A 17,929-nucleotide genomic window follows, 5' to 3' on the forward strand; every position below is an offset into this window, starting at 1 on the left:
AGAAATACTTTCTTCTCAAGAGAAATGGGATTTAGCAATTGAGAATTGCTAAATACATAGAACCAGATTTGGTACAGGAAGTCCCCAAGTTGAATATGACCAGACAGAGAGAGGGTGTTGGGGGAAATAGTATACAGAATAACTTATTTTATTATATTAGAATTTACTTTATTGTAACCATTCTATGTTATTTTCTCCTGAACATTGCTTATGAGCACTACCAGAGAGAAGCTACTGGCTTGGGTGGACCTGTGTAGAACAGTACAGCTGTTCTCATGCATGCTTCGTTCTCCTTCAGAGCTAACTTTGAAATCTGAAGGTAACGGTAACTACTGAGTTAATAGCTACTATTGAATTTGAATCTACCACTGCTGGAAAGCAGAGAGAGACGATTTGCCTGTTTTATTTTCGTGGACCTAGATCTCATGGTACAGCTCAACGAGCATGTAAGAATCTAGCAATACTAAAGTCCTCCAGAGCTTTGAATCTTAAACAGTGCTGTGGTTAAAGATTTGAGCCAGTCTGCTTATGGGCCTTTGCCTTTGAATTATACCCTGCTTTATTTTGTTACTGTCTGTGTATCTTGTGAGCTAGCGTATCTCATTTGTAAAAACCATTTTGATTGTGTAAACTCAAGGACCAAGATTACCGGACCTGTCCCAAATACGTAAAGCCAAGCAAGCTCATTCGGCTAGGAGGAGTGCCTGAAACTGCCACAAAGGATGATGTAAGTGGGATGTTTTTAACCCAAAAACTTCTGTCAAGGGTTTCTAAATGTAACATTTTTAAGCCTGGTTAATGTAGTTCAGATGGTCTGTCTGTCATTTTCCTAGGGGAAAATCCAGACTTAGAAGTCATTGCAATGTTATCTTTTATCTGATTATTCCGGGTTTTGGGGAGTCTGGAAGTGATGAGTTTTTCTGCAGTCACGTGTGGGTTGTTGATGGCTAAAAGCCTTGACTCCAGACTCTTTTTAACATGCCTTACTTCCATCATTGCTTTATATATACACCAAATATTGTTATTAATTTGTTACTACATTTTGATAACTGTGTAGTGTCAAAGTGAACTTGTTCATTCTTAGTTACTTGAAATTGCTTAAATGAGGTCTTATAAAGATGGAAAAGATGTCTGGTGCTACTGCTGATTTTAGTAAAAAAAAAAAAGCCCCAAAATAATTTAGGCTACAAGGTGAAAGAAGCTCCCTTTCCAAAACCTTCCACTTTGAATTAGGATTTTTTTTTTGGTGGCATTTCCAGACATGAGAACTACTATGTGCAATAGTTTTTGCTGGGGTTAGCTGTTATGATCAGAGCTTCTGAGGCTTGATATCGGAGAACTCATGGCAGAAACTTTGTCCATCAGAGGATGATAAGACTCAGAACAATCACCCCATGTCCCTTGATTTTTCTTAAAGGCACTAAGATATCTCTGACCTTAGATCAGGATCAGAGGTGAACTGTCTGGCTGAGACCAGCATAATAAACCTTTGCACAGTTGAACTGTGATGTAAATGGTGCTTAAACACCAAAAATACTTCCCAAAACTCAATGAACAGTTCTCAGGTACTGCTGTAACTTAATCAGTAAAATGTGTTGGTTTGTAACTAGAAAGAAAAGAAGTCTTGGGGAGAAAGAAATGTATGTTAGCAAGTGCTTCACTTTTCGAGGTTTGGTTTTGGAGACTGAAGTGGATCTTGGTTTTCCTGTAGATTCTCAATGCTTTCCGAGGGCCTGATGGGACACCTGTGAAGGACTTGCGACTGAAAGATTACAGTTCAGGTGAGAATGCTTTTTCAGTGCTTCTAGTTTCAAGTTTACAAAAGGATACTTTTTTATACCGATACTCACTTAGGCAGTTTGGTTAAAATCTTTGGTGACATAATTGCAGGTATTTTTGAATTAAAATGCCCACTGAGTTTTGTAGTTTGTCCCCCTGTCTTCAAAACTGATGGCTGTGCTCACTGCTACTTTGGAGGTAAAGCATGTGTCCTGGTGCCTGTAGAGAGATGTAGGAGCAGCAGGAAAAACAGTAAGGCTGTTCTAATAGCCATCAAGAATAAAGTCAATACTGACATGGGACAGCAGGTTAATACCTCAATAGATTTTTAAAAAATTATTATTAAATCCTTTTGGATTGTTCTACATCTTGTTTTTGAGATGGTCTTATTGTGGAATGTCCTGCACAGTGTCCTCAGGAAACCTGATACATCCTAACATTTCTCCTTCAGTAACATGAAACTGTTACCCTTCTTAGACATGAAGACAGGTTAAAAAAAGAAAAAGTAAGTTTTACAAGCATATATCCAAATACTGGGTCTGGATGATCTTCCTCATTCAAAGGATAAAGTTTTGCTGTACTTCTGATCAGTATGTATAGGATTCTGAAGAAAGAAATATTTTACAAGGCTGCTTTGTGAGAAAGTTGTACTTGGAACAAAGATGTGCGATGGTAGGAAATGCAGGGTGAGTCCTGGGGATTGGTTTGGATAATACCGTAGGAAATACCTGGAAACCATTGGGGTTTTGGTTTTGGGGTTTTTTTGTGGTGGTTTTTTGTGTGTGTGGTTGGTGTTTGTTTTTTTTAAACATAGGAAAGCAGAGGCTTCTACCTTCATCAGTGCTTTTTCCTATTACCAGTATGGGTTGCATGTGAAGCAGCTGGAATTCTTGATGTCAATATATTATATAAAGGCTTCCTATGTGTTTAGTAGCTGGGGAGAGAAACTGGGGCAGTTGGGTATTTCTCAAGTATATTTTTGTTTCTGGAAGCTGTCAAAGGAGATTTCACAACCTTCTCGTGAACCTTTGAACTAAAGAACACCCCTGTGTCACATAATCTGGTCTGGCCCAACAAGCAGGGCTTAAGGGACACAGTCAATCTTTCTTGCTTCCTTTCCTCTTTTCTAAGCATAGTACAGCATGGCTGTCATCACCCGCACAACACTGACTGCAACCCAATAATTGCAACATGCTTGTTTTTCACCTGTGCTGATGTGATTTGTCAGGGGTTTTTTTGTTTTGTTTTTTTTTCCTGAAACACATCACATTTCAGTAATAAATCAACTTGAACTGGGAATCTCTTCATAGGTCTTTTCTGTATGGTATTAGGACTTACTGCCCTCATTAGAGAACTGTTGTCTCCTCCTTCCCATTCCCCATTTCAAAGGCTACTCAGGATGAGAAACAGTGTCTGAACTTACATGCAGAAGCCCTAGTATCTGCTGGTGGTCACATATAATAAGAGGGTTGCAGTTTTCTGCTATCCCTCTAAAAGCTGCATTTTCTTTCAGTCTGTCTCCTCGGCTGCAAAGTTGGGGTTTTTTTTAAGTTTTTCTGGCCATTGTGGGAGGGGAAAGAATGAAGTTAAAATTAGCTCATATTTTATGAGCTATTTAAAGCTGTTCTTTAACTCTGTCCAGTCAACATCAGTAATTTAAGCAGTGTAGCACTATTCTAGGTTATGTGGATGTTCCAAAGACTTTGTTTTGCATTATGTCCTGAGGCTGCAAATGCAGCTGCTAATTTAAACAGCTTTCTGATCCTTCTTACGCAAGATGAGTATGTCTAGGACAGTAAAAGCTTCCTGAATTGTGAAAACTTCTTCTTCAAATTGAGTAACTAGAAGCTGTAGTAAATTTAATCCAGCTTTTCGCATTAGGTCATCCTATAGAGAAGTGTGTGAAATTGAATTCATATTAACTTCTGAAAAGCTAAGTCTGTTTTGAAACTAGAGGCCAGTCATGGGCTAAACAATGCTTTTATGATGGGGTGTGTATGTAAATATTCATAAGAATTAAAAGCAAACTTGCTGGATTACACCTTGGATACACCTGGGCCCACTGACTGCATTGCTGTTATCAGCTCAATGGGACGACGGCAGCCTGGCTCAGAAGAGTGCGTGCTAAGCCTGTCTGAGTGGGTTGTATATTTTTGAGTGCTGTCCAGAAATGTTAAAAATAACATTAATCATGAGTATGCATGTTGAGTGTGTTTGAGAGAAGAATGCCTGCAGCTGTTGGAGAACAATAACAACCATAACAAATAACACGCAATTAACTCAAAATAAGTGAGGTTCGGATCAGTTTCACAAAAAGATAATGCTTATCATAAAGCTTATCTCAGCAGCTTCAACATGATGGTTCCACTGTATGAGCTTTCACAAGACTCTTTCTGTTTTGGGGGAAAAATATGGTTGATTTTTCTTGGAAAAAGCAGCTCAACTTCTTTATAAAGCCCTTTCTTTTTACATACTGCGTATGTGGTAAGGGAAGCATATTTTCACTGAAGGTTGTGCTGAGCATGGAACACTGTTCTTAATATACCTGGTGTGATTTTGGTACACATGCAAGCTGTTTGTTCTTTAGGTTATTTTGTCTCTGAACCCCACAGACTGGAGTGGTGGCTAGATTTTAAACAAGGTAGTGAAAGGAGAGATGTTAAGAAATGGCATAGTAATTCTATTTAAATCAAAAAGGCATATATTTACAGCCAATGATAAAATATCGAAGTCAGACTTTATAGTATTGTATACACAAGGTTAACTTGTAATTTCCGTCAGTTAGATTTTTGAATTGATGTGTGTATATTCAGACTGAAAGTATCAGATCCATTTGTGAGGAGAAGAGGACTTCTTCCAATGTAATGTATAAGCCTTGGCAGAAATAACTGTATTAGATTGTTGGCTTATCTTTCAGCTTGCCTTTTGAAGTGTGTTTCGTCATGTCTGTTCAATTAATCATTACAAAGGGTTAACCCTGAGGTGATAGTGGAATCTTCTCAAAGACCATCGACTGCTTTAGTATGCGGTATCTACTGGTGCCTCTTGCTGCCTCATGTGGAGGCAGAGCCGTGGATGTGCTGCTGCTTTGGTAGATACTAGTGGTGATGACTTGTCAGCAGATCTCTGAGAAGGGGTTGTCAGTAATGGCTTGTGAGCTCCCCAGTCCCATCTGAAGGTACTTATTTCTGCTTGCTGGGGTCAAGGCTTTCATGTGGCTTTACAGTCTGGGCCTCCTTCTGTGGAGCTGTTAGTGCAGCATGTAACAGCGCCAGCCTACTCGTGGCACGGTGTCTGTCCTTCCCCTATTACTGTCTGTGCGCTTGCGTTGGTGCTGACTGCCAGGAACTTGAAACCAATACCTTTTGGCCTTTGAGGAATCTAACGTGAACACACCTTGTCCTGGTTTTGATTTTGTTCATATTTTGAACTTACCTCCTGCCTGATTCTCATCAAGCTTTCCTGACTAATGTCAAACATAAGCCAAGTCTGAGATATCATCCTGAGTGAATGATATGCACAGAACTCTGGCTGAACACACACTTATGGCCTGGAGAAGAGAGCACACAGAGCTATCTTTATCTTAAAGGGCTGCTTATGGTGAGTCGTTCACCCTTAAAAGATGCTGCAACAATGTCCAAGTAATAGGTGAAAACATGAAGCATACTCTGAGCCTCCTGTTCAAATTATTCTCCTGGATGCAGTCTGCAGTGGGACAAGCTTGGAACATGTGTTTTCCAACCAGGATTCATGTTAGGGTTAGTACCACCAGTTGGGAAAAGCTGTTCAGGGAAAGCGAGCCTGAGAAATTGCTGGCAGCCCATGAGGCTTTCCTAGCTTACTCTACAAGCCCATCTGGGGAACCGAGAGGAGTTTTTGCTGAGCTGGGAGAGCCTGCTGGAGAATGGACACACTAACCAAGATGGAGAGCAGCATGTGCAGAGAGGAGCTCTGTGAAGCAGACCTGGAGGGACCAGGTGAGCTGGATTGCGAAGGAGTGGTGAGGTCTACCCCAGCCCCTTTATGTACCCTCTAAATTAGTGCAGCACTTCAGAAATTGGGAATTTGCGTTTGTTAACGCACTTATGACCCTTCTGAATACTCACTTTTGAACCCAGGGTGGGGATGTGGAGCGTGATGCTGCACTCCTGAGGAGCAAAGCCATGGGAATGGGATGACTGGAGCAGGGAGGAGTTCTCTGAACAGCAGTAGTGCTTGGGGCCAGAGGGATGTCCACATGGATACAGGTGGCTGATGCTAAAGGACAGGCATCCTCCTGTGGTGGAGGTAGATGCAGGAAATGTAGTTATCCTGAAAGTGTGACTAACCTAGAAGCTACTTCATGGCAGCTGCCTGCTCTGTTTTGAAAAGCTTTATTTTTAGCAAGTACTATTGGCACCAAACATACTTTATTGCTTGCTTGGCCACCTTCTTGCACTAGCATTTCATTTTTGTTCCATTTCTCCAGACCCGGCCCTTATGTGGTGCTTGGAACTGACCCCCTTATCCCTCCCTTTGTTAAACTTCAACTGCCTTGGCCAAGCCCTAGAAGAAACTGGATTACCTTGCTTGTTGTCACAGAGCTCTGCCACATTGCTGCCCTGTTAAATATTAATAAGGTCCTTAGATAAGCTTTTAAAAGGTGCTCTTTTTTTTTCCTCCAAGTGCTGTCTTATCTGCTATATCACAACAGTGAATTGTTAGTTTCAGGAATATTTCAGGAAGCCTCTGAAATTTAAAATTGTATTCTTTAGTGTTGCATTTTGCTAAAACTCATAATCTAAGGTCCAAAAGTTTACACTTAATGATGGGAAAATCAGTACAGATTTTTGAGTGATGCACCACCATACTAGGGATAAGTTCTCCGTTTTCCATGGCTGGAGTGCATCCTAAGGCAGTGGGATTTCCTCTTCCTTAAAGCAGAGCTCCTGCTGTGGTAGCAGGCATGGCTACGCATTTGGCCCACGTATAACTGAGTCTTAGCTCCCTCACTGTAGCTCTATGTATGGCTGGGGTTTGGGCTAGTAATGCTCTTGGAGGTCAGAAGCACTGGCGAAATACTGTGCTTATCCCCAGCTCCCGCATGACATGGGTGCTGTCGTGCTGCAGCTTCCAACCATAGGTAGGGCTGGAGGGCTGAGCTGCTGCTCTGCATGGGGAGGGGATGTTTCTGGAAGTGTGCAGCAGAACTGTGCTAAACTGGGACCTTTTGTTTCCTTTCAGGAGTGATGCAGTGCCCTAGGGGAAACCCCTCTGAAGGGTGAATTTCTGGCCAGCTAGTGGCTTCCTCAGAAAGAGGGCTTGGCACCAACCCTCTGGAGTTTAATTAGGAGTAGGTCCCACAAGGACTTAAATTCTTTGGTTTGGTACAAAAAACATGATGTGGGTTGATGTGAGATCTCTAGTACACACTGTGGCACAGAGGTGCATCTCACCTGTTGTGCTAATTATACAGAAGACAGCTTGGCTCACCACCAAGGCTGGTGCTGAGGCACCACAGGAAGAATAATCTGTTGCTGTGTTTGATGCTTTGCACAGTGAAGATTGTGCGGCCCACTCTACTGCATCAGCCACAAATAAGGGCGTGCTGATCTTAGGCACTTGTTGAGAGCTGAAGTGATCATCCGTGAGCTCACAAGATGCTGTAGCACACGGAGTTTCCTCTTGAGGCACGACCAGATCACCCGCTCATCAGCAGAGTTCTTCAGTCTGCAGGGGCTCACCTTTCAGAAGCTGGGGAAGTATCTTCAGCACTCATGTGCATGAAGCAATTGATTTTTTTTTTTTTTTTTGTAGCCAGAATAGTCTGGTGAGGACCTAAAAAAGCACTTAGTTGGAATTAGTCCATGGCCATCAATACCAGTCCTTGCCAGTTTTACCAGCTGTGTGGGCAGTAGGCTTTTGGCTAGTCTTGCTTGATTTCATGGCAGTAGTGCATTGTCTTTTAGAAGTAAAAGGCACTCTTGCCCTTCTTTCCTCATCTGTGATGTGGTAGCTTAGGAAATAGGAAGTACAAATCTGTTTTAAGTCGGTGTTTGTGATAGCGATCAACCTTGGTTCAGGGTTATAGGGCCTGTTCAACAGAAAAGGCAACAAACACATTCATCCATAAAACATGCTCACAGCCTTTTTGACATGCAGAATCCTTCTCCCTGTAACCATTTTTACAAATGTGCTCACCCTTTTTGCATCTCCAGCACAAAACTTCAAGGCTTTTCACAGTGTGCTGACATTATTGCATCGATTGCTTTTCTGAGTCATTTCTGCTAAATGACAGATGATACATCCTGGAGACCAGGTTGATATTAGCAGCACTTTAAAACCAAGTTTCTGTCTGCAACAGCTTCCCAAGTATGCAGCTTCCAGTCCTCTCCTGGAGTTTTGCGATGGCTCCAGCCTTCCTTGGATTCCAGGCGTCTGTACAAATATAATGTAATACTTTGTCTTTAATAAAGCTACAGTGTGTACGATCTTAGTGTTGTGGGTTTTTCCCCCCCTTCCTCTGTGCTGCTGTACAAACTGTCCTCCTTCTGGGCCAGGAAGGGTTGACAGCTATTTGGGGCTCTGCCTGTTGTAGTTCCTGTAGTTTATGGAGCTGCATGTGTCTGCCTTTGAGGGCATCTCAGGCAGATCCTTTCTGAATGGAGGGGGGAGGATGGACTGTGGTGCTCTACCTTTCGGAATATAGCTGCATTTCACATCCTGTGGTTTCAGTGCTGTTTTCTTCTGCAGCGCTGTCATGAATGAAGCGTAAGGATGTACTTTTTTTATACAAAGGGACAGTATGAAGTGACAGGCCTCTTTCCAGCAGCCAGGTGTGGCTTGTAAATGCTTGGCCTTTGAAAGGAATTGGGGATATGGCTTGTTGCAGATTGTCCTGTTTAGTATTCAACAGCAAGCTTTTCTGGTACAGCTCTTCAGCTTTAGTAGCTCTGAAGACCAATTTATCTGTGCAGTAAAGAGATCTGACATATTTATGGATGCTCAGAATCCACCAGCTGGTATCGAGAGAGCTCTCGGATTTGGCTTCTGAGCTTGTGTTAGCATAGATAGATTGCTGCCATTCCCTGCCGTGCTGCGGTGTTGCCCTCCAAGTTTTCAGACTGTGCGGACAGCTTTATTTTCTCTGCTCGCCACAGAAGGCACTACGCTGTTGCCCATCCTCACTGCAGTGGCAGGACTCACTGCGTAAGCACAGATACAGCCGCTACTGTGCATGTTCAGGAGCTCCTGGCTTCTTGGAAGCATCAAGTGTATTATGCCTGCTAATAATAGTACACTGTAATAGTGCAGAGATACAGAGAAGGCCCTGTGTTTTCCAGTATTTTCTTGTGCTGAGGTTTTCACTCTTTAGTATGGATGACCTACATCTGCATCTTTCCTTAGAGGAAACAGAAAAACTTGTGCATGGGGTTATGGGCATGTTGCCAAAACGTCCCACAGATGAGGTGGCTCTTACTGTCGACCAAGGAATAACAGATTCTCGAAGAACAGTGTGCAAATTTCTGTCTCCACTGCCCAAGCTGTGCAAAGGTCAGTGTGTGAGATTCCTTCAAGGGATGCAGGAGTCTTTCATATTCACTCCATACTTTATGCTGTAGTTGTCTTTGAAGCAATAGAACTTTCTTCTCTAACATGGATGAAACTCTGTAGAGAATTTCCCCACGTGCACTCTGCTCTGCCATGCTGTCTCTGGAGAGAGCATGCAGCAAGAATGTCCTTGCTTCAGCAGGCTGGCCATGGCTCTGCTTTAACGTGCTATCTTGCCGCATCCTAGGAGTGCCCAAAACTGCAGATGCTTTTCTTCTGTGGTAGTTCTGTCTCATCCTCCAGGAAAAAAACACAAGTGAATTGTTGTTGGGATGGTTGAGAAGCTCTCTGCCTCTGGAGACTCCATCGTTATCATCTTCTGCCCTCAGGCTGCTTGGCCCCATCTGGCAGATGCAGGGACCTCCACCACGGTTGCAGCTGGCCCAGCTGTCCAGTGTAGCATAGTGTCTTTTGGCAACCTGTTATACAGAGTTACTGTAATAGGGGGCCATCTTCTTACTTTCCAGGCCAGAGGAGAGAGAACATGTTCATATCGCACCACAGCAGACAGGGCTTTTGTAGCAGTTGTTTTCGAGAAGGCAGGTGACGGTTCACCATGGAGTTAGGCATGTAGATGTAGCACTTAGGGACATGGTTTAGCGGTGGACTTGGCAGTGTTAGGTTTACGGTTGGACTTGATCTTAAAGGTCTTTTCCAACCTAAATGATTCTATGACAAGGTTACCTAATGCCTTAAGCTTGTAGGGGTGGGCAGTAATGTGACTTACTGCATGCGTGTTCCTAGAATCCAGGAGCTGGATCACCTCTCGAATTGGATGCCTTTGTCATGTTGCCATCATGCCTTCTTTCCGAAAGTATCTTTGGTTTGGCATAGACAGAGCTGCTGTCGTTACGTGATCTTTTCATTTGGCCTACTAAAACTCCAAAGATTATTTTTTTTTTGTGTCTTCACACTGCTTAGAGCCGCTATCAGAACAACATTATGGTTTTCCTTTACTTAGATCTTTGACATAACAAACTATCATCAAGTAACACATTACTATGTGTCAGTTGTTCAGTAGAAACCATGTGTGTATAGAAACAAGTCTTATTTTAAATCCCAAGTCTGTGATCTTTTTTTCTGAAGCCAAACCCCAGTAATTTTAAGTCAGGCTTTCAGGATTTTTAGCCAAACGACGGCATGCTAACAGGGACTTGCTACTTGTTGTCAAAATTTACTTCACTAAAACACATCTGTTTCAGAGGCAAGATATTCCTTATTCAAATGTTTGCAGAACAGCTTCCTGGAGCTCTACATGTGTCCTTACTCCTCAGAATTAAGCGATCGTGCCCATTTTCAGTGCAGAAAACAACTGAGCTTTCTTTGGGAACATCCATAAAGAATTGTGTATACATAGAAACACTTAAGGGAAAACAGAAGTTCTCTGGATTTTATGTGCATGCTCTCCTTCTGTTCTCCTCCTACCCATCGTATACAGCCTGTGGTACTGTAGACTTGTGCAGCTGAGAGGAATTAGTTAAATAAGGTAGAGAAGTCCTTTTACACAGTTAACCTAAAACACAGGGTGAGATGAGGACATGCGTGTTTTATGGCTGTGCTGGGGCCAAAATCTGGATGAGTTCAGGTGTTGGAGGACTGTTCCTCTTGGAGAGTTCACTTGAACAGTGTAACTATGCTGCAACATGTTCAGAGGTTGTGTGTGGGGAAATACTGATTTCTTTCCTTTTTGACAGTCTGTGTTGATTACGTGTACTTCTGCCAAAACATAAAGCACTTCTTATTCCATTCTACTTTTTTGTGGATCCTGAAACTGTAGTATTGTATTAAACAGTAAGTGAAGGATCGCATTAAGAAGATACCAGGATTTACATCTTCACATGAAACCTTGCATATGAATTTGGGCCACCTTTTTGGTTGGTGATTTTGCTTTGCTGGTTTGATCACTTTGATTTTACTATTATGACCTGAAGAATACCACTGGGTGTCCGAGAGCTCTCATTCACAAGGGGAGAACAGTTTACCTTGGGATGCCTGTTGTGCCAGTTCCTGCCATTAAGTGCCTGGCCCCATGCCTCTGTCAAAATCCCCTGTCCTGCTTCTGCTAACAGCAGCTGAACTGCTACATTCTGACAGGCAAACTGCCCGAAGGCTACAGAAATAAAAATACGCAAGCTCAGCAGCTGACACAAAGAGCTGAACCAGCCCTACAGAGGAGGCAGGGAAGAGGCACAACAGTTGGTGGCTTCAGCTGCTTCCCCTTTAGAGCTAGCTTGAAGTCACTTGGTTTTTTTTCAAGCATTATGCTCTGTGTAATGTGATTATTGCAGATCATGGAAAAAATCAGCAAACAGTGCGTTTTGAAGGTGCTCTATAGCAGCACTGTTGTTCCACAGGCCTCCTTTCCATCATGGTCTAAAATGGAAGGAGTCTCTGGTGGAGCTGGGGGAAGGGGGACAGAGCAGGGGTGCCATACCATCCAAGGCTGATGTTACTCTGTAGTTCTCACAGAGTGAGCCTGCTTGTCAGATCTGCGCAAAGGGCTGGATCTGGGGGTGGAGGAAAATGTCAAGCCCCCGCAGATCTTCATCAGCGGTTTGGGGTGGAGCAGGGGCTCCAGGCTGTCCTCTTCTTGCATTACTACTTCAGTGCTGTCTGTGCAAGGACAGCTTGTAGTGAAATGCAGAACGCTGCGTCCCTCTGCAACCTGACCACAAGAGCTGAACATCTGGTCTGAAGCTGCTTTTTGGCAGGATATGGGGCCACAGTTTCTGGTTTTAGTTCTCATTGTACATGTTACTGCAGCTATGCTTATTAGGGCAGGTTGAATTTGGTGGGAGAGGGCAGAGGTAAGGAAGTGCAGAAGGAGAAATGTACTGGTCTTCCCCTTAATTGTCTCCATGTAATGCTTGGGACGATCCTCTAGTGTACATTCCTCCAAGCATCTCAGCTTTTCTATCTACATATAACATTCAGTGTTGCACTCTCAGTTGTGTCATGCTGGATTAAATCCATGTCTAAACCACTCGTTCACTTCACGAGGACTGGGACGTAAACTGCCTCTCGTTGTAGAGCAAATAGAGTGAAAAATTCTCCAATCTTGCTTTCTGTCTGTCAGGAGACCCCCTACTTCATATGCACATGGACATAAGAGAGCGCTCTGATCCTGGCTTGCTGATTGCAGCAGCTTTCAAAAATCCTCTCCACGAAGGGGAATCAGGAGCCTTACAGGCTGACAAATATCATTCATGCAGCCCTTTTCTAAACAGGAGGGAAAGAAGTGACTAAAGTTCTGGATTTGAATAAGACTTTAAAATGTACCATGTGAGTGTGCACGCTGTGTTGTGAAGTAGCAGAGGTGTCTGCCCAGAATGCAAAACAGTCTCCCAGCAAGGGGCAGCACTGCTCCTGGAGAGCAGCTCTCTTCTGCGGAGAGAACGGCTTCATTTTCAAAATGTGATTTAATGTGGCTGGAACTGCAGAGTAGAATGGATGCTATGGGAACAGCTGGGTGAATTTGGTTCTGTCTATCCCGCCAGCTGAAACCATACCTCTAGTTCCAGGTGCCCACTTCATGTAAGAAGGCTTTAGCTGCATTCCACCACAGATGGCGTCCTGCTGGCCTGTCTTTCACTGAGCTGAAAAGCACCCAGATTGATAAATTTTCCTCTAGTGTAATTATATTGACTAAAATAATATCGGGAAGGGGAATAAATTCCTATGTGAGGTAGAGGAGGAGCTAGATTCAAATTGGAGTCTCGTTTTAAAGGCAAGTGTGCAAAGTCAGGATTGTGTTGTTAGAACAGTATACAACGAGCTCCCAGAATAAAAAAAAATAATCGGTAGGGTTTGATGATGAAACAGTTTTGTGTGGCCTTATCTCTGATGTGGTTCAGTACAAAGATGGTAAAGAAACAGCAAAGGAAAAATTGGAGAGTGCAGCAAATGTTCTTTGGCATCGACATGGGGGAGATGGGGGCTGTTTTCCAGCAGACTGGAGTGTCTTGCCTGAAAGAAGTGTGCGTGGAGTTACCTTCCCATGGAAGGTGAGGGGCTGAAGCAGTAGGAACCAGATACCTACCTGGTGTGAAGATACTGGTGTTAAGACGTGCATCTTTAGGAGAGGAGACAAGCTCTTCAGCAGGACAGCTAGGTGCCTAAAATGGTACAGCCCACATGGAGACTGGCTTTCCTCTCGCTCCTAACCAGCCAAGAGAGCAGCAGGAGGAGGGAACCAAGCCTTTCCTTTTGCTCTTTGTCCGTGTAGAAGCATGTCAGCCCATGATCATCTGGAAAGCACTGTTTTGGAGTGAGGTGGCCTTGGCCTGTGAAGGGTGAGGTTGTGACTTTAAGTTGTTCCTCAGCACTTCAGTTCCTGGAGATAGTTTCAACATCAAGGATGGCTCTTAGGATGGTCTTATCTTCTATAGTGTTCACCCTGCACTTTGCTGCGGGACATAACGTTTCAGCGCAGGTAACCGGAGTACATAGGTGGATCAGTGGGTCCCTTCTGCCACTGACTGAGATGACAGCTTTCCAAGGAGTGAGAAGAGTAAAGGCTCTCTAGTTTCTCGCATCTAAACTTAAGCTCCCACACCATCTTGTTACACGTGCAATAACATCTATACCAAAATGAGAAAGTTGGAGTTCTCATTCCAGCTCCACTGCACTTTTTCATAATACAAGGGATTGAACTTTGAAAGTAAGCAGGTGTTGAAGGAAAAATAGCAAAGGCAAAGGAATCGTGTTAGCTCTTTCTGAAATACTGCCCAATTAAAATGCTGGCTATTCATGTAAAGTACATTTGGAGCAAGATACTTCAAAATGAGTTATCAATACTTGCTTTGGAGAGCACTGCCTCCAAGGTAGCACAAAATGTGGAACTAGCAATGGAAAATCACTATGCCTTTAAAAAAAAACCGAAGCAATTATTTCTTGCCCTAAGGAAGGGTGTGCCTGTCACTGGGTTGTGTAAGGGGAAGTGGGAACACTGTACTATTAACATTCATGATAAACTGCACAGTTAATCATCATCCAGCTAGTCCCTGATTTCTCTCCTTTTCATTCTGGAGTAGAGGGGTGGTGGTTAGAGGGTTTGTCATTGGAGGGAAAGGGAAATTGAATATTTAATGTGGCTTTCTTTATGACAAGGCACTAACATGACTCCCGTCTGTATTTAAATGCTGTCCCCAGGTTACGACTATGGCTATGTCTGCGTGGAGTTTTCACTCTTGGAAGAGGCCATCGGATGCATGGAAGCCAACCAGGTTGCTTTACACTTCGGTCAATGCTGCTAGAAGATTTTTAAATATTTTTTTTGGTGGGGTGGTGGAAAGCCAATGAGTTTTTTTGAACCATTCAAAGGAAGATCTGTTGTATTATACACAACACTGCGGTTTAAATGTTGTTTCCAGAAACTTGTAAAAGGCTTAGAAATGCTAGTGTGAAAGAGCTGCTGGACACCAAATGGTCTGCCCTCCTCCCTAGTATATGTCGGCCCACTGGCTAGAGTCAGAGGCTGGTGGCTGACAGACTCCTAATGCAGGTTTTGGCCCTGATGCTTTTGTACTCACACTGAAATCCAGTTGGAAAGAGCTCTGCTAGCATTAAATGCCTCCCCCGGTTGTGTGTGCACACACACATACACATGTGACTGTAGGTGAGGCCTGTGGTATGCAGCTCCGAGTCAACTATGACTTGCACGCTCCTCTTTTCCATATGCCTTGTGTGGGGGAGAAATTCTTAATTGTGTGTCTCCCCCATATCTATCCTGTCCTTAGGCAAGCTGGAGCTGCAAACACGAGGACTACCCTATGTGCAGTTGCACCTGGTAAATCTGAACATTTTCAGCCCTTAAAAGTGCAAAATGGCTTAAATCCCCAGTGAATAAGTACCCAAGGGGAGCTTTTACTCTGACCTGGTATTTGAGGCTAGAGCTGTTGTCCACCATACAAGAGCAAGATGCATAACATTTGTTAGATAAAACATAGATTCCCATCTTGCACCACCCTCCCTGTGCTTTGGAACTGCAGGTGACGGATCACTCAAGAAAAAACACTGAACAGTTGATCCCCCTTCCTTCACTACATCCTTTAAGTCTCCTTTCTGCTGCTGCCTTCCCTCCTAGTTGGCCTGAGTAAGAATCCGTGTCAATTATCTAAAGCCTTTTTACCTGAATCCCAAGTCTTGCTGTCATGAGAGGAGAGTCCTGAGTCAGATTCAGGGCTGTGGATCTGCAAAAATGTACTTACAGTTAATGAGTCTTCACAGCTGGGGTTTCAAAGGTCCCACTAAGCGCTCGCATTTGGCTCTATTTTCAGTTACAGAGGTATTGCAACTTACAAAAATGTTTTACAGAAATAATTCTGTTGTTGGGAAAGAGCCTGGCACATTCCCACCAGGGTGTTGGTGGTGAGCACAGAAGAGAGAAGGCTCCAGAATTAATTATTACTTTTGCCATCAGTGACAACTTTTATTTCCCCTTCAGTGTTGCTACAATTCCCAATTTATTTTGTTGTCACTGAGGAATCTGTAATTATGTATGACACTTCTTTTAACCAAATGCCTCTCCATATTCTCTCTGCAATTCTGCTCACATGAAACAATGTCTCCCTACGTGAGAGCAATTCCAAAATACCTGGGAATTTGGGAATTCCTCTTTTCCCTGTTGTTGATGCCTGCTCTACCTCTTGTCCTGTTTGGAGCATCCCTATGTACGTGGGCAGGTGTTTGACTTGATCAGATTCAGTGCGTTGCTACAGCAAAGAGCCTGTAAGCACCAGTCCTTAAACTGAACTGAGTGCTTAGAGGTGCCCAGTAAATTACTGTACGCACATGCACACGAAGAAGTTCTGGCTGAAGTTCAACTGCTGCTTACGTAGACCTTCCCCCGCAACAGTTATAACAGGCCTTCAGGCTGGATAATTTTTTACTGTGTTTCCCTTTCAACATTCAGGCAGGGTGCTGCCAGAACCCTGCTCATGGTGGGGGAAAATGGTCCCAGCTGCGTACTCTACCTGGGATGTGTTAAAAGCAAGATAGGGTATGAAGTCTTCCAGTTTTCCTTCCTGCTGTATGTGGTTGCCTGTGTGCATGTGCAGAAGAAAGCTGGAAGATGGAGTGGTTGGAGGGCATCATCTCCAAAGCTTGCATGTGCCAATCTTCACTATGTTTTAATACAGCTTACAGTACTTTGGAATTAGTGAAGCAAGAAATGTGCTTTTTGGGGTGACCCAAGCTATATGAATTTGGTCAGGAGAGTTGTAACCTCTGGATTGCCCCACATAGATTAACTTCTCTGATTTGCTCTTGACTGAAAATGGAAGAAAAGGCCTTCTAATTATTTAAATAATAATAATAAAAAAAAAGTAGTAAGGTCTGTATCTGACCTGCTGCAAGGGAGGGAGCTAACTTTTAAGTACTCAGTAAAAGCCAAATAGAGATACTCAGAAAGGGAGTTATGCAATTTAGTTGTCCTTAGACAATAGATATGCCATTTTAATATCTTCCAGGGTAGACTTGTAAGATCATCTCCTGAGACTGAGAACTAATCTGCATTTTTACAGCCTGCAAAAGCCAAAACCTGTGTTAGCTAAGACATAGATTCTTTGATAGTTATTTTCAGAAGGTTATCAGCCATCCCTGTCAAATGCAGTCGCTTGTGAGAGCATAAATAGCAAAACAGTGTCAGCCCACAGTGACATCCTAGTCCCTCACTAGTCAACCTGCCTCTTTCTCAGTCATCTGTAGGCTGGGAATAAATAGCTTTTGCAGAGACAGCATTTTTTGATGCTGTTTAATGCCTGCTTAACTGCCCTTGCCTGAAGAACAATTTGCTACATGCCTACGTTGTATAATTCCTATATTGTGAAATCCTTTTGTTTTACTCAGCACACACCTGCACCCACTTAAGATCATTCCCAAATTTGCTAACTACAGATTTACCAGGTCCAACTCCCTCCATTCAGTAAGTCTAGCATGTGTATGTGACCACTGAGATTTGAGGGGCGTTTCTGTTAAGTACATTGTGGTAAGGATACAGCCATCTTCTACATTGCCCTAATTTTGTAGGACAGTTTCATTCCACTTGTATTAATTGCTGCAGCTAAAGTAATGAAAATGCCCCCCTTATTAATTGCTTTGCTGTGTTGATTGTTGCGTTGGCAATTTATTACAGCTTAAGGGTCCCATCTAACATATGCGAAATATGATGGATTGCCTTTATTGCTAGTGCAGAGGTGTTGGGCGGCAGGTTTGGCTGAGCTAGGTGCTGGCTGCCAGCTCTCCTGCTGTCTTTGCGAGGCTTTTTGCCTCGGTAGGGCAGAGGGGCTGTTGAGTTGTTTTGCTGAACCTGGGTGCAGCCCTTGTTGCCGGCTGATGGTTTGGTGATGCTCCTGTTGGTCTTCTGTTACAAGTTTGTTGTCATTTGACTTTTATGAGAGGACATCTCTCTGATGAGCTGCTTTTCCGTTGGGGAGAGACAGGTGTTTTGAATGGAAAATGGGGTTTCTGTCTGCTGTGTCACATGGTTTCTCCTAAATAATCTTTCCCTCCTTTATTCTCATTTTTGAAAGGTTGTAGTGTGGTGTGGCATTTACTGCGT

At 43.3% G+C, this 17,929-nt stretch overlaps 1 protein-coding gene across 2 annotated transcripts in view; it reads left to right on the forward strand.

Moving 5' to 3' along the window:
- Nucleotides 1–17,929, forward strand: part of RBM6 (RNA binding motif protein 6) — a 59,657-nt gene that overhangs the window by 8,632 nt on the left and 33,096 nt on the right. For both annotated transcript variants that reach the window (XM_049826254.1, XM_049826253.1), the window contains exons 4-6: nt 638–727; nt 1,712–1,781; nt 14,521–14,594. In XM_049826254.1, the coding sequence (XP_049682211.1) occupies nt 638–727; nt 1,712–1,781; nt 14,521–14,594 (234 nt within the window). The remainder of the gene's footprint in view (nt 1–637; nt 728–1,711; nt 1,782–14,520; nt 14,595–17,929) is intronic.

This window comes from Accipiter gentilis, chromosome 23 (assembly GCF_929443795.1).
Source record: "Accipiter gentilis chromosome 23, bAccGen1.1, whole genome shotgun sequence".
Lineage (NCBI taxonomy): Eukaryota > Metazoa > Chordata > Aves > Accipitriformes > Accipitridae > Astur > Astur gentilis.